Source organism: Oncorhynchus kisutch, linkage group LG11 (genome assembly GCF_002021735.2).
Source record: "Oncorhynchus kisutch isolate 150728-3 linkage group LG11, Okis_V2, whole genome shotgun sequence".
In the NCBI taxonomy this organism is placed as follows: domain Eukaryota; kingdom Metazoa; phylum Chordata; class Actinopteri; order Salmoniformes; family Salmonidae; genus Oncorhynchus; species Oncorhynchus kisutch.
In genome coordinates this window covers 84,682,009-84,703,302 of record NC_034184.2, presented here as the reverse complement: position 1 = coordinate 84,703,302, position 21,294 = coordinate 84,682,009, and the positions used below count along the sequence as shown (strand labels likewise).

Sequence of the window (21,294 nt, the reverse complement as noted above, 5' to 3'; positions counted from 1 at the left end):
ACCAGATATACCCGGGCATTATGTGGCTGAGGAGACAGACCACCAGATATACCCTGGCATTATGTGGCTGAGTGATGAGACAGACCACCAGATATACCCTGGCATTATGTGGCTGAGTGATGAGGAGACAGACCACCAGATATACCCGGGCATTATGTGGCTGAGGAGACAGACCACCAGATATACCCTGGCATTATGTGGCTGAGTGATGAGACAGACCACCAGATATACCCTGGCATTATGTGGCTGAGTGATGAGGAGACAGACCACCAGATATACCCTGGTATTATGTGGCTGAGTGATGAGGAGACAGACCACCAGATATACCCTGGTATTATGTGGCTGAGTGATGAGGAGACAGACCACCAGATATACCCTGGTATTGTGTGGCTGAGGAGACAGACCACCAGATATACCCTGGCATTATGTGGCTGAGGAGACAGACCACCAGATATACCCTGGCATTATGTGGCTGAGGAGACAGACCACCAGATATACCCTGGTATTATGTGGCTGAGGAGACAGACCACCAGATATACCCTGGCATTATGTGGCTGAGGAGACAGACCACCAGATATACCCTGGTATTATGTGGCTGAGTGACGAGGAGACAGACCACCAGATATACCCTGGTATTATGTGGCTGAGTGATGAGGAGACCGACCACCAGATATACCCTGGTATTATGTGGCTGAGTGATGAGGAGACAGACCACCAGATATACCCTGGTATTATGTGGCTGAGGAGACAGACCACCAGATATACCCTGGTATTATGTAGCTGAGGAGACAGACCACCAGATATACCCTGGCATTATGTGGCTGAGGAGACAGACCACCAGATATACCCTGGCATTATGTGGCTGAGGAGACAGACCACCAGATATACCCTGGCATTATGTGGCTGAGGAAACAGACCACCAGATATACCCTGGCATTATGTGGCTGAGGAGACAGACCACCAGATATACCCTGGCATTAGGTGGCTGAGGAGACAGACCACCAGATATACCCTGGTATTATGTGTCTGATGAGACAGACCACCAGATATACCCTGGCATTAGGTGGCTGATGAGACAGACCACCAGATATACCCTGGTATTATGTGGCTGATGAGACAGACCACCAGATATACCCTGGTATTATGTGGCTGAGGAGACAGACCACCAGATATACCCTGGTATTATGTGGCTGATGAGACAGACCACCAGATATACCCTGGCATTATGTGGCTGAGTGATGAGACAGACCACCAGATATACCCTGGCATTATGTGGCTGAGTGATGAGACAGACCACCAGATATACCCTGGCATTATGTGGCTGAGTGATGAGACAGACCACCAGATATACCCTGGCATTATGTGGCTGAGTGATGAGACAGACCACCAGATATACCCTGGCATTATGTGGCTGAGTGATGAGACAGACCACCAGATATACCCTGGTATTATGTGGCTGAGTGATGAGGAGACAGACCACCAGATATACCCTGGTATTATGTGGCTGAGTGATGAGGAGACAGACCACCAGATATACCCTGGCATTATGTGGCTGAGGAGACAGACCACCAGATATACCCTGGCATTATGTGGCTGAGGAGACAGACCACCAGATATACCCTGGTATTATGTGGCTGAGGAGACAGACCACCAGATATACCCTGGTATTATGTGGCTGAGTGACGAGGAGACAGACCACCAGATATACCCTGGTATTATGTGGCTGAGTGATGAGGAGACAGACCACCAGATATACCCTGGCATTATGTGGCTGAGTGATGAGGAGACAGACCACCAGATATACCCTGGTATTATGTGGCTGAGGAGACAGACCACCAGATATACCCTGGTATTATGTGGCTGAGTGATGAGACAGACCACCAGATATACCCTGGTATTATGTGGCTGAGTGATGAGGAGACAGACCACCAGATATACCCTGGCATTAGGTGGCTGAGGAAACAGACCACCAGATATACCCTGGCATTATGTGGCTGAGGAGACAGACCACCAGATATACCCTGGTATTATGTGGCTGATGAGACAGACCACCAGATATACCCTGGCATTATGTGGCTGAGGAAACAGACCACCAGATATACCCTGGCATTATGTGGCTGAGGAGACAGACCACCAGATATACCCTGGCATTAGGTGGCTGAGGAGACAGACCACCAGATATACCCTGGTATTATGTGGCTGAGGAGACAGACCACCAGATATACCCTGGTATTATGTGTCTGATGAGACAGACCACCAGATATACCCTGGTATTATGTGGCTGATGAGACAGACCACCAGATATACCCTGGCATTATGTGGCTGAGTGATGAGACAGACCACCAGATATACCCTGGCATTATGTGGCTGAGTGATGAGACAGACCACCAGATATACCCTGGCATTATGTGGCTGAGTGATGAGACAGACCACCAGATATACCCTGGCATTATGTGGCTGAGTGATGAGACAGACCACCAGATATACCCTGGTATTATGTGGCTGAGTGATGAGGAGACAGACCACCAGATATACCCTGGTATTGTGTGGCTGAGTGATGAGGAGACAGACCACCAGATATACCCTGGCATTATGTGGCTGAGGAGACAGACCACCAGATATACCCTGGCATTATGTGGCTGAGGAGACAGACCACCAGATATACCCTGGCATTATGTGGCTGAGGAGACAGACCACCAGATATACCCTGGTATTATGTGGCTGATGAGACAGACCACCAGATATACCCTGGCATTATGTGGCTGAGGAGACAGACCACCAGATATACCCTGGCATTATGTGGCTGAGAGATGAGGAGACAGACCACCAGATATACCCTGGTATTATGTGGCTGAGTGATGATGAGACAGACCACCAGATATACCCTGGCATTATGTGGCTGAGTGATGAGGAGACAGACCACCAGATATACCCTGGTATTATGTGGCTGAGTGATGAGGAGACAGACCACCAGATATACCCGGGCATTATGTGGCTGAGGAGACAGACCACCAGATATACCCTGGTATTATGTGGCTGAGTGATGAGACAGACCACCAGATATACCCTGGTATTATGTGGCTGAGTGATGAGGAGACAGACCACCAGATATACCCTGGCATTATGTGGCTGAGTGATGAGGAGACAGACCACCAGATATACCCTGGCATTATGTGGCTGAGTGATGAGACAGACCACCAGATATACCCTGGCATTATGTGGTTGAGTGATGAGGAGACAGACCACCAGATATACCCTGGTATTATGTGGCTGAGTGATGAGACAGACCACCAGATATACCCTGGCATTATGTGGCTGAGTGATGAGGAGACAGACCACCAGATATACCCTGGTATTATGTGGCTGAGTGACGAGGAGACAGACCACCAGATATACCCTGGCATTATGTGGCTGAGTGATGAGGAGACAGACCACCAGATATACCCTGGTATTGTGTGGCTGAGGAGACAGACCACCAGATATACCCTGGCATTATGTGGCTGAGGAGACAGACCACCAGATATACCCTGGCATTATGTGGCTGAGGAGACAGACCACCAGATATACCCTGGCATTATGTGGCTGAGGAAACAGACCACCAGATATACCCTGGTATTATGTGGCTGAGAGATGAGACAGACCACCAGATATACCCTGGTATTATGTGGCTGAGTGATGAGGAGACAGACCACCAGATATACCCTGGTATTATGTGGCTGAGAGATGAGACAGACCACCAGATATACCCTGGTATTATGTGGCTGAGAGATGAGGAGACAGACCACCAGATATACCCTGGCATTATGTGGCTGATTGATGAGACAGACCACCAGATATACCCTGGTATTATATGGCTGAGAGATGAGACAGACCACCAGATATACCCTGGCATTATGTGGCTGAGTGATGAGGAGACAGACCACCAGATATACCCTGGTATTATGTGGCTGAGAGATGAGACAGACCACCAGATATACCCTGGCATTATGTGGCTGAGTGATGAGGAGACAGACCACCAGATATACCCTGGTATTATGTGGCTGAGAGATGAGACAGACCACCAGATATACCCTGGCATTATGTGGCTGAGAGATGAGACAGACCACCAGATATACCCTGGTATTATGTGGCTGAGAGATGAGGATACAGACCACCAGATATACCCTGGTATTATGTGGCTGAGTGACGAGGAGAAATTGAAATGTTTTTTGTTGTTGTTATCCGTTGTGTATTTCTGTTTGCAGAATATTTAGATAAAGCCTGGAATAAAAGAAACCTAATAATTAAATGAATAAGATATTTAGCTTCTATGTGGTAAATGGTATTGTGTGTGTGTGTGTGTAGGCTTGTCTTCCACGTGAATTTTCTCTTTCTGCCAGACTGGGTTCATTTTTCTGTATGTAGTTAACATACACTTAGGTTGGTTAGTCATTGAAACTCGTTTTTCAACAACTCCCCAAATGTATTGTTAACAAACTATAGTTTTGGCAAGTCGGTTAGTACATCTACTATGTGCATGTGTAACAGTATAACTTTAGGCCGTCCCCTCGCCCCTACCCGGGCTCGAACCAGGGACTCTCTGCACACAGACAAGTCACCCACGAAGCATCGTTACCCATCGCTCCACAAAAGCCGCAGGAACAACTACTTCAAGGTCTCAGAGCAAGTGACGTCACCGATTGAAACTCTATTAGCGCGTGCTGGAGGAAACAGGTACAAAAGTATCTATATCCACAGTAAAACGAGTCCTATATCGACATAACCTGAAAGGCTGCTCAGCAAGGAAGAAGCCACTGCTCCAAAACCACCATAAAAAAGACAGACTACGGTTTGCAACTGCACATGGGGACAGAGATTGTACTTTTTGGAGAAATGTCCTCTGGTCTGTTGAAACAGAAATAGAACTGTTTGGCCATAATGACCATCGTTATGTTTGGAGGAAAAGGGGGGATGCTTGCAAGCCGTATAACACCATCCCAACTGTGAACCACGGATATGACAGCATCATGTGGGGTACTTTGCTGCAGGAGGGACTGGTGCACTTCACAAAATAGATGGCATCGTGAGGCAGGAACATTATGTGGATATATTGAAGCAACATTTCAAGACATCAGTCAGGAAGTTAAAGCTTGGTCGCAAATTGGTCTTCCAAATGGACAATGACCCCAAGCATACTTCCAAAGTTGTGGCAAAATGTCTTAAGGACAACAAAGTCAAGGTATTGGAGTGGCCATCACAAAGCCCTGACCTCAATCCTATAGAACATTTGTGGGCAGAACTGAAAAAGCGTGTGCGAGCAAGGAGGTCTACAAACCTGACTCAGTTACACCAACTCTGTCAGGAGGAATGGGCCAAAATTCACCCAATTTATTGTGGGAAGCTTGTGGAAGGCTACCCAAAACGTTTGCCTTTAAATTGTTTAACTTGGGTCAATGCGACCAAATACTAATTGAGTGTATGTAAACTTCTGACCCACTGGGAATGTGATGAAAGAAATAAAAGCTGAAATAAATAATTCTCTCTACTATTATCCTGACCTTTCACATTCTTAAAATAAAGTGGTGATCCTAACTGACCGAAGACGGGGAATTTTTACTAGGATTTAAATGTCAGGAATTGTGAAACTGAGTTTACATGTATTTGGCTAAGGTGTATGTAAACTTCAGACTTCAACTGTACGTACATTATTTTAATTAGAGATATAATTATTGTTTGGATAACCTTATTTACTATTACGTATTTATTTTTCTCCTTACATTTGTTTCACTCTTTATGTGATGCAGAGTACACCGGATGAAGAAATGTGAATTATTATGTTTGTTTATGTGTCAATTAATCCCATAAGGGATGGGTTGCCAACTAGTGATTTGACACTCAAATAAAATGTCATTCATTCATAAAATGTCAAATTCAGTCAGTGCCAGAAAGCCATGTAAAAGACTAAATAGTTGAACCAAGTCATATTTCAGGTTTAAAAAAAAGTTCTCTACAAACAAATCTATCCCGTGATCAGTCTATTAGCATATTGCTATTGGGGGGGGGGGGGGTGTAGAACAAAGTGATGCTGGATATGAACAACGCAGTCCCCCTCCAAAACGACACATATTTGCTTAGTAGAGACCCTACTGAGTACTTCTCCGCCTCACTTTAACTGAGCCGGGAAGGAGAGCTCTCTCTCCACAAGTCAATATACAGTCTATTACATCTACACGCTGTGTTAAACCTGTGTTTAAACCTAGCACGAGACACATTTAAGTTTAGCAGGCTATTGAGTAATTCATATTCAACATATTTGTATTTTATTAAAATTATATTTATTTAAATACAGCCTAGACAATAGCTTTCAACAGACCAATATTTGTGAACTTTCAAAAATGTTGGTATGACAACTCAAATTATCCATTTTTTTTTAAAAGGTGGTATCGATGCTGTGAAACAGTTGTACTGAACTAGTCTGCAATCGCTTTAGTTTTTTCCCGATATTCCCAAAGTTTAGCATATCTTTGCAAGGGGACTCTTATTCTGAAGGAAGAAAAATCCTAGCTCGTCCTGCCAGCATAACATCCTGCTGTTAGGAGAACGGGGATGATCCTTCCTATGCGCAGATCAAGTGTTACGTGGCAATCACTGGGCGACTGTGAGCGCTGTCATCGTTTGTGGGTAACCCCCCCATTCATAAAAAAATCTAAAGTTATATTCTGTAATAGTCCCAAGAATCGCAATTCATTTTACAAAGTGAACAGTTTACGGTTTAAAACAATTAGTGTTTTTTTAAAATGTATTGTTGGTTTACACAGCTTAAAAAAATTTGCTTAATGTTTACTGGGGTGAATTCAGATAAAGTGGAACAGCTTAATATTTTATGCGTTTTTTATTTATTGGTCCAACAAGAGAGAACCAAACCTATTGTTACTAAGCCCATGCAGAGAAACCTCATGATGAATAACGCATCGATGCATTGATGTATTGATGTGACATAGAGGAGGACAGAGCAAGCTTCTAACGGGGAGCTCACCCTGCGACTCAGATCCGTGACGTAGCTTTGTTTACTGGTTTGTTGTTAACGTTATAAACCTGTCATAAATAACGCACTGGGTAGAATTGTGACGTAAATGTACATACGAAATATTAGCGCATCAAAATAAACATTTTTAAAGTTGCCAAAATTATGTTTGTTTTGTAAATAGTTTTTGTTTTCCTGCTTAACCAACCATAACTAGGAGAAGCTTATCGGGTTGTCCCATAGAGGAACGCGATCCAGTTTACAGTAGGGATCCCCTGTACTGGGGGTTACGCAGGGCTGTACTGGGGGTTAGGCAGGGCTGTACTGGGGGTTAGGCGGGGCTGTACTGGGGGTTAGGCGGGGCTGTACTGGGGGTTAGGCGGGGCTGTACTGGGGGTTAGGCGGGGCTGTACTGGGGGTTAGGCGGGGCTGTACTGGGGGTTAGGCGGGGCTGTACTGGGGGTTAGGCGGGGCTGTACTGGGGGTTAGGCGGGGCTGTACTGGGGGTTAGGCGGGGCTGTACTGGGGGTTAGGCGGGGCTGTACTGGGGGTTAGGCGGGGCTGTACTGGGGGTTTGGCGGGGCCGTACTGGGGGTTAGGCGGGGCCGTACTGGGGGTTAGGCAGGTGAGGGTTAGGCGGGGCCGTACTGGGGGTTAGGCAGGTGGGGGTTAGGCGGGGCTGTACTGGGGGTTAGGCGGGGCCGTACTGGGGGTTAGGCAGGTGGGGGTTAGGCGGAGCCGTACTGGGGGTTAGGCAGGTGGGGGTTAGGCGGGGCTGTACTGGGGGTTAGGCGGGGCCGTACTGGGGGTTAGGCAGGTGGGGGTTAGGCGGGGCCGTACTGGGGGTTAGGCGGGGCCGGACTGGGGGGCCGTACTGGGGGTTAGGCAGGTGGGGGTTAGGCGGGGCCGTACTGGGGGTTAGGCAGGGCTAATCCTGTGTTTTATGTCTAAACAATCCTCTCCCTTGGCCCCTCTGTGATCCAGGTCACCTCGAAGGTTGCAGTGCTGTTCATCACTGTCCAATACAACGTTACCATCTCTGCAAATGGTGAGTTTAACTTTTATATTGTTCCCCATATTAACTTTTAGCAATTTATATATTTTAAATTTATTTTAAATTTAATTTTAAAGAGGTTATATCGACTTCCTCTTTTGCTTTCATACATTTTTTTTTCATGACATTTTATTTTGAATGAATGACAAAGCAAAAATTTCCTCGTGACATCCTCATTTCTTACCCACCTTTTTGTCAGTGTGTCTGGTACTACTTTGCCTGTTATCCTGTCAGTGTAGAAACTTGGCAGCCTATAGCTAGAGCTAGAGCCTATAGCTAGAATATACTTGTAGTTCTAGAATCAGACGGATTCTCCTCTGGGGTTACAGAATAGAACTCTACCCTATTGGCCTTCCACTTCTAGAACACTTTTCCCACTTCTAGAACCCCCCCCCCCCCCATGATGCTACATTTAGTCTTCTTGATTTATAATGTTCTCCTGTTAGGTTGTCCTGGAAGAATTGGGGCTAGGGTTTACTACAGGCTACAGCATCACAGCCTCGGATGTGTCCCAAATGGCATCCTATTCCATATGTGGTGCTCTGCTTTTGACCAGGGCCTATTGGGTAGTGCGCTGTATAGGGGAAAAAGTTGAATGTATGTTTTTCTACAAACTCCTCCTGTATGTAACACTCATTCTATAACAGTGGAGCTCCGAACTCATTTATTCTAGCCATTCTACTTCCTGCTCTACTTAATCCTAAAAGTATCCATCCTGTACTACTTAAACCTAGCAGTTCTACTTCCTACTCTACTTTGCCTTATTTAAAGTCATGTGCGAGGTGCTGATGTGTTTCGTGATGTCGGATTTTATTTGAAGAGCAGATATTCTTGGCAGTCCGCTTCCCAAATGGCACCCTATTCCTGACATGGTGCACTACTTTTGATCAGAGCCCTATGGACCCTGGTCTAAAGTAGTGCACTACATAGGGAATAGGGCTCTGGTCTAAAGTAGTGCACTACATAGGGAATAGGGTGTCATAGGGCTCTGGTCTAAAGTAGTGCACTACATAGGGAATAGGGCTCTGGTCTAAAGTAGTGCACTATATAGGGAATAGGGTGTCATAGGGCTCTGGTCTAAAGTAGTGCACTACATAGGGTGTAATTTGGGACATATATTCCGTTTACGGTGCTCATAAGCCCTCTGTCATTCATTTAACAGGCTGGTGTTTTCAGCTAAATTACTTGAGTAGCAGGTCAGGCAGGTATTTCCTAGTCAAGTTGCCTTTTCAGCTTCAGTAAACCTTTTCCTCACTTGTTATATATAGCATGAGGTATGTGGTTCTAAACCCTTCTTAAAGCATCCATGAAGGCCTTTGTAAAGGCTTTGAAACCTTAATAAATGCTACATGTATGTTTGTCTGAAGTGGGACCTCGGTGTGGTTATAGTGCCGGCTCCGACAGTGGGACCTTGGTGTGGTCTGGTGGTTATAGTGCCGGCTCCGACAGTGGGACCTTGGTGTGGTTATAGGGCCGGCTCTGACAATGGGACCTTGGTGTGGTTATAGGGCCGGCTCCGACAGTGGGACCTTGGTGTGGTCTGGTGGTTATAGGGCCGGCTCCGACAGTGGGACCTTGGTGTGGTTTGGTGGTTATAGTGCCGGCTCCGACAGTGGGACCTTGGTGTGGTTATAGGGCCGGCTCCGACAATGGGACCTTGGTGTGGTTATAGGGCCGGCTCCGACAGTGGGACCTTGGTGTGGTCTGGTGGTTATAGGGCCGGCTCCGACAGTGGGACCTTGGTGTGGTCTGGTGGTTATAGTGCCGGCTCCGACAGTGGGACCTTGGTGTGGTTATAGGGCCGGCTCCGACAATGGGACCTTGGTGTGGTTATAGGGCCGGCTCCGACAGTGGGACCTTGGTGTGGTCTGGTGGTTATAGGGCCGGCTCCGACAGTGGGACCTTGGTGTGGTCTGGTGGTTATAGTGCCGGCTCCGACAGTGGGACCTTGGTGTGGTTATAGGGCCGGCTCCTACAGTGGGACCTTGGTGTGGTCTGGTGGTTATAGTGCCGGCTCCGACAGTGGGACCTTGGTGTGGTCTGGTGGTTATAGTGCCGGCTCCGACAGTGGGACCATGGTGTGGTCTGGTGGTTATAGTGCCGGCTCCTACAGTGGGACCTTGGTGTGATTATAGGGCCGGCTCCGACAGTGGGACCTTGGTGTGGTCTGGTGGTTATAGTGACGGCTCCTACAGTGGGACCTTGGTGTGGTTATAGGGCCGGCTCCGACAGTGGGACCTTGGTGTGGTTATAGGGCCGGCTCCGACAGTGGAACCTTGGTGTGGTTATAGGGCCGGCTCCGATAGTGGGACCTTGGTGTGGTCTGGTGGTTATAGTGCCGGCTCCTACAGTGGGACCTTGGTGTGGTTATAGGGTCGGCTCCTACAGTGGGTCCTTGGTGTGGTTATAGGGCCGGCTCCGACAGTGGGACCTCGGTGTGGTTATAGGGCCGGCTCCGACAGTGGGACCTTGGTGTGGTCTGGTGGTTATAGTGCCGGCTCCTACAGTGGGACCTTGGTGTGGTTATAGGGCCGGCTCCAACAGTGGGACCTTGGTGTGGTTATAGGCCCGGCTCCGACAGTGGGACCTTGGTGTGGTTATAGGCCCGGCTCCGACAGTGGGACCTTGGTGTGGTTATAGGGCCGGCTCCGACTGTGGGACCTTGGTGTGGTTATAGGGCCGGCTCCGACAGTGGGACCTTGGTGTGGTTATAGGGCCCGCTCCGACAGTGGGACCTTGGTGTGGTTATAGGGCCAGCTCCGACAGTGGGACCTTGGTGTTGTTATAGGGCCGCCTCCGACAGTGGAACCTTGGTGTGGTGTGGTTATAGGGCCGGCTCCGACAGTGGGACCTTGGTGGTGTTATAGGGCCGGCTCCGACAGTGGGACCTTGGTGTGGTTATAGGGCCGGCTCCGACGGTGGGACCTTGGTGTGGTTATAGGGCCGGCTCCGACGGTGGGACCTTGGTGTGGTTATAGGGCCGGCTCCGACAGTGGGACCTTGGTGTGGTTATAGGGCCGGCTCCGACAGTGGGACCTTGGTGTGGTTATAGGGCCGGTTCAATCTTGTCCAATACCGTTTGACATGTACTCTCTTATCGATTTATCTTTCCCCCTGTCTCCAATCTGTCCATTTCACATGCAAAATACTCCCATCAGATGGTCCAGCAGAGACCGTAGGGAATAAAGGGTTTATTAAGGCGAAATGATTTGTGTGTCTCCCTATCAGAAGGCCTATCAGAGGAGAGCGTGGTGAACCACTTCCACCACGGGCTGAAGGATCTGGCTACGATCTTCTTCTACATGCTGGTGGCCATCATCATCCACGCTATCATCCAGGAGTATGTACTGGATGTAAGGACACACACACACACTCAGACACACACACACACTCAGACACACACACACACTCAGACACACACACACACTCAGACACACACACACACACACTCAGACACACACACACACTCAGACACACACACACACTCAGACACACACACACTCAGACACACACACACACACACTCAGACACACACACACACTCAGACACACACACACACTCAGACACACACACACACACACTCAGACACACACACACACACACACTCAGACACACACACACACACTCAGACACACACACACACACACTCAGACACACACACACACACACAGTCAGACACACACACACACACACACTCAGACACACACACACACACACTCAGACACACACACACTCAGACACACACACACACACACACTCAGACACACACACACACACACTCAGACACACACACACACTCAGACACACACACACACACTCAGAAACACACACACACACTCAGACACACACACACACACACTCAGAAACACACACACACACTCAGACACACACACACACACACTCAGACACACACACACACACACTTCAGACACACACACACACACACTCAGACACACACACACACACACACTCAGACACACACACACACACTCAGACACACACACACACACTCAGACACACACACACACACTCAGACACACACACACACTCAGAGCACACACACACACCACACACACTCAGACACACACCACACACTCAGAGACACACACACACACACACACTCAGACACACACAACACACTCAGACACACACACACACTCAGACACACACACACACTCAGACACACACACACACACACACTCAGACACACACACACACACTCAGACACACACACACACACTCAGATACACACACACACACACTCAGACACACACACACACACTCAGACACACACACACACACTCAGCCACACACACCACACTCAGACACACACACACACACTCAGACACACACACACACACACACACTCAGACACACACACACACTCAGACACACACACACACACTCAGACACACACACACACACACACACTCAGACACACACACACACACACTCAGACACACACCACACACACCTCAGACACACACACACACACACACTCAGGACACCACACACCACCTCAGGACACACACACACACACTCAGACACACACCACACACACACACTCAGACACACACACACACACTCAGACACACACACACACACACTCAGACACACACACCACACACTCAGACACACACACACACACTCAGACCACACACACACACACTCAGACACACACACACACACACACTCAGACACAACCACACACACCACACACTCAGACACACACTCAGACACACACACACACACTCAGACAACACTCAGACCACAACACCACACTCAGACACACACACACACACTCAGACACCACACCACACACTCAGACCACCCACACAACAACACACTCAGACACACACACACACACACTCAGAGACACACACACACACACACTCAGACACACACACACACTCAGACACACACACACACTCAGACACACACACACACACACACCACACACACACACACACACACACACTCAGACACACACACACACACACACACTCAGACACACCACACACACTCAGACACACACACACACACACACTCACACACACACACACTCAGAGACACACACACACACACACTCGACACACACACACACTCAGAACACACACACCACTCAGACACACACACACACACACACACACTCAGACACACACACACACACCACACTCAGACACACACACACACACACACACTCAGACCACACACACACACACACTCAGACACACACACTCAGATACACACTCAGACACACACACACACACACTCAGACACACACACACACACACACTCAGACACACACACACACACTCAGACACACACACACACACTCAGACACACACACACTCAGACACACACACACACTCAGACACACACACACACACACTCAGACACACACACACACTCAGACACACACACACACTCAGACACACACACACACACACACACACACACACACACACACACACACACACACACACACACTCAGACACACACACACACACACACTCAGACACACACACACACACACACTCAGACACACACACACACTCACACACACACTCAGACACACCACACACTCAGATACACACTCAGACACACACACACACACACTCAGACACACACACACTCAGACACACACTCAGACACACACAAACACACTCAGACACACACACACACACAGTCAGACACACACACTCAGATACACACACACACATACACACTCAGACACACACACACACTCACTCAGACACTTGACAGTTTGATGTACTGGCAGTTTCATTATTCTTCTAATAAAATTGGATAATAATTAATCACCTCTAACCTCTCTCTCTATCTATACACCACCACCTCTAACCTCTCTCTCTATCTATACACCACCACCTCTAACCTCTCTCTCTGTCTATACACCACCACCTCTAACCTCTCTCTCTGTCTATACACCACCACCTCTAACCTCTCTCTCTCTGTCTATACACCACCACCTCTAACCTCTCTCTCTCTCTGTCTATACACCACCACCTCTAACCTCTCTCTCTCTCTGTCTATACACCACCACCTCTAACCTCTCTCTCTCTGTCTATACACCACCACCTCTAACCTCTCTCTCTCTCTGTCTATACACCACCACCTCTAACCTCTCTCTCTCTGTCTATACACCACCACCTCTAACCTCTCTCTCTCTGTCTATACACCACCACCTCTAACCTCTCTCTCTCTGTCTATACACCACCACCTCTAACCTCTCTCTCTCTGTCTATACACCACCACCTCTAACCTCTATCTCTCTGTCTATACACCACCACCTCTAACCTCTATCTCTCTGTCTATACACCACCACCTCTAACCTCTCTCTCTCTGTCTATACACCACCACCTCTAACCTCTCTCTCTCTGTCTATACACCACCACCTCTAACCTCTCTCTCTCTGTCTATACACCACCACCTCTAACCTCTCTCTCTCTGTCTATACACCACCACCTCTAACCTCTCTCTCTCTGTCTATACACCACCACCTCTAACCTCTCTCTCTCTGTCTATACACCACCACCTCTAACCTCTCTCTCTCTGTCTATACACCACCACCTCTAACCTCTCTCTCTCTGTCTATACACCACCACCTCTAACCTCTCTCTCTCTGTCTATACACCACCACCTCTAACCTCTCTCTCTCTGTCTATACACCACCACCTCTAACCTCTCTCTCTCTGTCTATACACCTCTAACCTCTCTCTCTCTGTCTATACACCTCTAACCTCTCTCTCTCTGTCTATACACCTCTAACCTCTCTCTCTCTGTCTATACACCTCTAACCTCTCTCTCTCTGTCTATACACCTCTAACCTCTCTCTCTCTGTCTATACACCTCTAACCTCTCTCTCTCTGTCTATACACCTCTAACCTCTCTCTCTCTGTCTATACACCTCTAACCTCTCTCTCTCTGTCTATACACCTCTAACCTCTCTCTCTCTGTCTATACACCTCTAACCTCTCTCTCTCTGTCTATACACCTCTAACCTCTCTCTCTCTGTCTATACACCTCTAACCTCTCTCTCTCTGTCTATACACCTCTAACCTCTCTCTCTCTGTCTATACACCTCTAACCTCTCTCTCTCTGTCTATACACCTCTAACCTCTCTCTCTCTGTCTATACACCTCTAACCTCTCTCTCTCTGTCTATACACCTCTAACTTCTCTCTCTCGGTCTATACACCTCTAACCTCTCTCTCTCTGTCTATACACCTCTAACCTCTCTCTATTTGTTATGCAGAAAATCAACCGAAAGATGCACTTCTCTAAGACCAAGCACAGCAAGTTCAACGAGTCAGGCCAGCTCTCTGCCTTCTACCTGTTCTCCTTCGGGTGGGGAACCAGCATCCTCATGTCTGTATGTGCTTTTAAACTATGTTTCCTGTTTTGTGTGTGTGTGTGTGTGTCGGGTGTGTGTGTGTCGGGTGTGTGTGTGTCGGGTGTGTGTGTGTCGGGTGTGCAAGATGTCAGTGGTTTTAAATGGTCTACATTCTGGGCTGTTTTGTTTACTGGGCTTGTGGGGTGTTCCTGTTTTGTTTAAGAGCATCTGATTGGTGCATGTGTGTGTGTGAGACTTTTTTTGTTGTTGTTTCTCTTCCAGGAGAACTTCCTGTCCAACCCAGTGAGTCTGTGGGATGGATACCCTCATACCCTGATGCCGTAAGTCCTGAACCCTTTTCTAAGCAAAACCCAAACATTATACTCATCACACTTAGCTCTTTAAAAAAGAAAGGGACAGTACCTAAGTTAAACATGTACAACTAAATGTTTCTGACTGTTTTACACATCATCTTAGTGGGTTGTTTCCTCGTAATGGCCAACGCTCATCATTCACAGTACTCCTCAGTTCCCTAATGTCAGCTGGTGGGATATTTGCATAGAAGTGGGTGGCTTTGTTTAAACACACAGACAGAGTGTTTGGACTTAGAGAGCATTAGTTCTCTTAAGTATCTCCGTGGAAACCGTTCTGCTTATTCTAGCTTCAGAGATGTTCTTTGGTTAGTTAGGGTTAGTTAGGGTTAGTAAGATGGTTAGTTAGGGTTAGTTAGGGTTAGTAAGATGGTTAGTTAGGGTTAATGGAAACCGTTCTGCTTATTCTAGCTTCAGAGATGTTCTTTGGTTAGTTAGGGTTAGTTAGGGTTAGTAAGATGGTTAGTTAGGGTTAGTTAGGGTTAGTAAGATGGTTAGTTAGGGTTAATGGAAACCGTTCTGCTTATTCTAGCTTCAGAGATGTTCTTTGGTTAGTCACAGGATTTCAGGTTGGAAAGGTGGTTAGTAAGGGTTAGTAAGGGTAAATAAGATGGTTAGTTAGGGTTAATAAGATGGCTAGTAAGGGTTAGTAAGATGGTTAGTTAGGGTTAGTAAGATGGTTAGTAAGGGTTAAGATGGTTAGTAAGGGTTAGTTAGGGTTAATAAGATGGCTAGTAAGGGTTAGTACGGGTTAGTTAGGGTTAGTTAGGGTTAGTAAGGCTTAATAAGATGGCTAGTAAGGGTTAGTAAGGGTTAATAAGATGGCTAGTAAGGGTTAGTAAGGGTTAATAAGATGGCTAGAAAGGGTTAGTAAGGGTTTATAAGATGGTTAGTTAGGGTTAGTAAGGGTTAATAAGATGGCTAGAAAGGGTTAGTAAGGGTTTATAAGATGGTTAGTTAGGGTTAGTAAGGGTTAATAAGATGGCTAGAAAGGGTTAGTAAGGGTTTATAAGATGGTTAGTTAGGGTTAGTAAGGGTTAATAAGATGGCTAGAAAGGGTTAGTAAGGGTTTATAAGATGGTTAGTTAGGGTTAGTAAGGGTTAATAAGATGGCTAGTAATGGTTATTGTAATGGTTATTGTGTTAGTCACAGGATTTCTATTTCCAAGTGTCAAAGTAGATTTTTGCCTAATATAGACATACCAACAACAAAAAAAGTAATTATTGATCACGAGAGCCATAAACAATACCTAGTAATGCTTATACTGACAAAGATTACAACCTCACCTTTCTGGTCAACGTAGTTATACTTGGCTGAGGTGTAGTCATTTTTGAGGACACGAACTCAAGTACACCATGCAAATATGACAAATCAGTGGAGTGATATATATAGTTACAATCACATTTTATAAACGTCATTTGTGGGCATACTATAGTATTTCACCTTCTAACTAAATACATGTGATCACACTTAATGACAAGCTTGAGACCGTTTCGTATAACTAAAAGACAATGTTCAGCCCAGCGTCCTCCGACCAATGCAAAGATGCCATTTCAAACGCATGCTTTAGTAGTTACAACATCAGCTTAAAACACAGTGTGATATCTGTCCTTCTGTGACCGAGAGGAAACTGGTCTTGTTTCAATTCGACAAAATGATTTAGTATTCTTCCATGTTGAAAGCTCTAAACCCATCTGAGAACATCACAGTGAGATGATACTGCTTGAGATGCAATCCGTAAGCTCTCTCCTTTCATATGCCGTATCGTAAGCGGAGTTGCAAGTTCTTAGAAAAAAAAGATTTTTTTAAATAGGAGTTGGTGTTTTTTAATGTTTTCAATAGGAGCTTGGGGCGTAAATAAAAAAAGGATTTGTGGGCGTTTCTTTGAAATAGGAGTTGGGGGTGTTCTCTTCAAACCCTCCTCTATGGAATGAGTGAATCATATCACTCAGCATGACTTCTCCTAGGTACCTCTGTGTGTAACCCGTCTAGTGCTATTTAATAGCAAATTGTAGCTGCTTTTTTCTTTTTGTATGTGCAAAATGCTACTATAACATTGTCTTACCTACCTTAAGTTGAATTCACTTGATTTATTTTGTTTTAAGTCGTTCTCGAGAAGTGTCTGCTAAATGAACTAAGAATATAAGGTAGTGATAGAATGGACTTGGTGTTTTGTTTGCCCTGTTTGTAGGTTCCAGATGAAATTCTATTTTATCAGCCAGATACCATCTACTGCATCTTGCCTATGCCGTTCTGTACCATCACTCATTCATATATCTTTATGTACATATTCTTTATCCCCTTACACTTGTGTCTATAAGGTAGTAGTTTTGAAATTGTTAGGTTAGATTACTCGTTGGTTATTACTGCATTGTCGGAACTAGAAGCACAAGCATTTCGCTACACTCGCATTAACATCTGCTAACCATGTGACCATTAACGTCTGCTAACCATGTGACCATTAACATCTGCTAACCATGTGACCATTAACATCTGCTAACCATGTGACCATTAACGTCTGCTAACCATGTGACCATTAACATCTGCTAACCATGTGACCATTAACGTCTGCTAACCATGTGACCATTAACATCTGCTAACCATGTGACCATTAACATCTGCTAACCATGTGACCATTAACATCTGCTAACCATGTGACCATTAACATCTGCTAACCATGTGACCATTAACATCTGCTAACCATGTGGCCATTAACATCTGCTAACCATGTGACCATTAACATCTGCTAACCATGTGACCATTAACATCTGCTAACCATGTGACCATTAACATCTGCTAACCATGTGACCATTAACATCTGCTAACCATGTGACCATTAACATCTGCTAACCATGTGACCATTAACATCTGCTAACCATGTGACCATTAACATCTGCTAACCATGTGTGTGTGACAAATAAAATTTGATTGGATGAAATTCTATTTTATATTATTTTATATATATCTCTATTTTATCAGCCGGATGTCCTGTTTGTCCTGTTTGTAGGTTCCAGATGAAATTCTATTTTATCAGCCAGATGTCCTGTTTGTCCTGTTTGTAGGTTCCAGATGAAATTCTATTTTATCAGCCAGATGGGCTACTGGCTTCACGCTCTGCCTGAGATCTACTTCCAGAAGACCAAGAAGGTGAGCACTTAGTCTGTTGGAGTACTATGTGTACTGCGTGTACTCTGTGTATGTGTACTACGTGTATGTGTACTACGTGTATGTGTACTACGTGTACTCTGTATGTGTACTCTGTATGTGTACTACGTGTATGTGTACTACATGTACTCTGTATGTGTACTACGTGTACTCTGTATGTGTACTCTGTATGTGTACTATGTGTACTATGTGTATGTGTACTATGTGTACTATGTGTACTATGTGTATGTGTACTCTGTATGTGTACTACGTGTACTCTGTATGTGTACTATGTGTACTCTGTATGTGTACTCTGTATGTGTACTATGTGTACTCTGTATGTGTACTATGTGTACTATGTGTATGTGTACTATGTGTATGTGTACTCTGTATGTGTACTCTGTATGTGTACTATGTGTATGTGTACTATGTGTACTATGTGTACTATGTGTATGTGTACTATGTGTACTATGTGTATGTGTACTCTGTATGTGTACTACGTGTACTCTGTATGTGTACTATGTGTACTATGTGTACTATGTGTACTCTGTATGTGTACTCTGTATGTGTACTATGTGTACTCTGTATGTGTACTATGTGTACTGTGTATGTGTACTATGTGTATGTGTACTCTGTATGTGTACTGTGTATGTGTACTATGTGTATGTGTACTATGTGTATGTGTACTCTGTATGTGTACTATGTGTATGTGTACTCTGTATGTGTACTATGTGTACTCTGTATGTGTACTATGTGTATGTGTGTACTCTGTATGTGTACTATGTGTATGTGTACTCTGTATGTGTACTATGTGTATGTGTACTCTGTATGTGTACTGTGTGTACTGTGTGTACTATTTGGATTGAATTGACTTAACTCACAAGTGAGTTCCTTGCTGATGTACTATTTGTGTTTCAAAAGAAGTTGAAACATTTTGACCAACAATTTTACTTGTCGTCATTACAGAGTTAAATGTCGGCTGTGTCCCCAAGCAGTTTGTTTTCCTGAAATCTATTTTTCTGTTTGTTTGTAGGAGGATATTCCCCGACAGTTGGTGTATATCTCTCTGTACTTAGTTCACATCGCAGGAGCATACATTCTCAAGTAAGACTGGTTCACATCAACAACACTAGAAGATTATTGTTTTCTCCAATTGTACACAAAAGTCCAGTGGAAAGTCCACCTCCACTTCCTCTACCTCTCTGAAAGACGCTTATACACAGAGGCTTGAGGTTGGATCAGAGGGCTGACTGATCCAACCGCCCTGCTGTAGAGGGCTGACTACAGCAGGGAGGTTGGATCAGAGGGCTGACTACAGCCGGGAGGTTGGATCAGAGGGCTGACTACAGCCGGGAGGTTGGATCAGAGGGCTGACTACAGCCGGGAGGTTGGATCAGAGGGCTGACTACAGCCGGGAGGTTGGATCAGAGGGCTGACTACAGCAGGGAGGTTGGATCAGAGGGCTGACTGATCCAACCGCCCTGCTTTAGAGGGTTGACTACAGCCGGGAGGTTGGGACAGAGGGCTGACTACAGCAGGGCGGTTGGATTAGAGGGCTGACTGATCCAACCGCCCTGCTGTAGAGGGTTGACTACAGCCGGGAGGTTGGATCAGAGGGCTGACTACAGCCGGGAGGTTGGATCAGAGGGCTGACTACAGCCGGGAGGTTGGATCAGAGGGCTGACTACAGCCGGGCGGTTGGATCAGAGGGCTGACTACAGCCGGGCGGTTGGATCAGAGGGCTGACTACAGCCGGGCGGTTGGATCAGAGGGCTGACTACAGCCGGGCGGTTGGATCAGAGGGCTGACTACAGCCGGGCGGTTGGATCAGAGGGCTGACTACAGCCGGGCGGTTGGATCAGAGGGCTGACTACAGCCGGGCGGTTGGATCAGAGGGCTGACTACAGCCGGGCGGTTGGATCAGAGGGCTGACTACAGCCGGGCGGTTGGATCAGAGGGCTGACTACAGCCGGGCGGTTGGATCAGAGGGCTGACTACAGCCGGGCGGTTGGATCAGAGGGCTGACTACAGCCGGGCGGTTGGATCAGAGGGCTGACTACAGCCGGGCGGTTGGATCAGAGGGCTGACTACAGCCGGGCGGTTGGATCAGAGGGCTGACTACAGCCGGGCGGTTGGATCAGAGGGCTGACTACAGCCGGGCGGTTGGATCAGAGGGCTGACTACAGCCGGGCGGTTGGATCAGAGGGCTGACTGATCCAACCGCCCTGCTGTAGAGGGTTGACTACAGCCGGGAGGTTGGATCAGAAGGCTGACTACAGCAGGGCGGTTGGATCAGAGGGCTGACTGATCCAACCGCCCTGCTGTAGAGGGTTGACTACAGCCGGGGAGGTTGGATCAGAGGGCTGAC

The 21,294-nt window shown here is 46.7% G+C and overlaps 1 protein-coding gene across 1 annotated transcript in view; it reads left to right on the top strand.

The window, feature by feature from the left end:
- LOC109881136 (translocating chain-associated membrane protein 1-like 1) overlaps positions 1-21,294 on the top strand; it is a 38,523-nt gene that overhangs the window by 9,349 nt on the left and 7,880 nt on the right. Inside the window, exons 2-7 of the mRNA XM_031836421.1 lie at positions 7,988-8,051; positions 11,286-11,410; positions 15,333-15,449; positions 15,693-15,751; positions 18,845-18,929; positions 19,960-20,030. Of these exons, the coding sequence (XP_031692281.1) occupies positions 7,988-8,051; positions 11,286-11,410; positions 15,333-15,449; positions 15,693-15,751; positions 18,845-18,929; positions 19,960-20,030 (521 nt within the window). The remainder of the gene's footprint in view (positions 1-7,987; positions 8,052-11,285; positions 11,411-15,332; positions 15,450-15,692; positions 15,752-18,844; positions 18,930-19,959; positions 20,031-21,294) is intronic.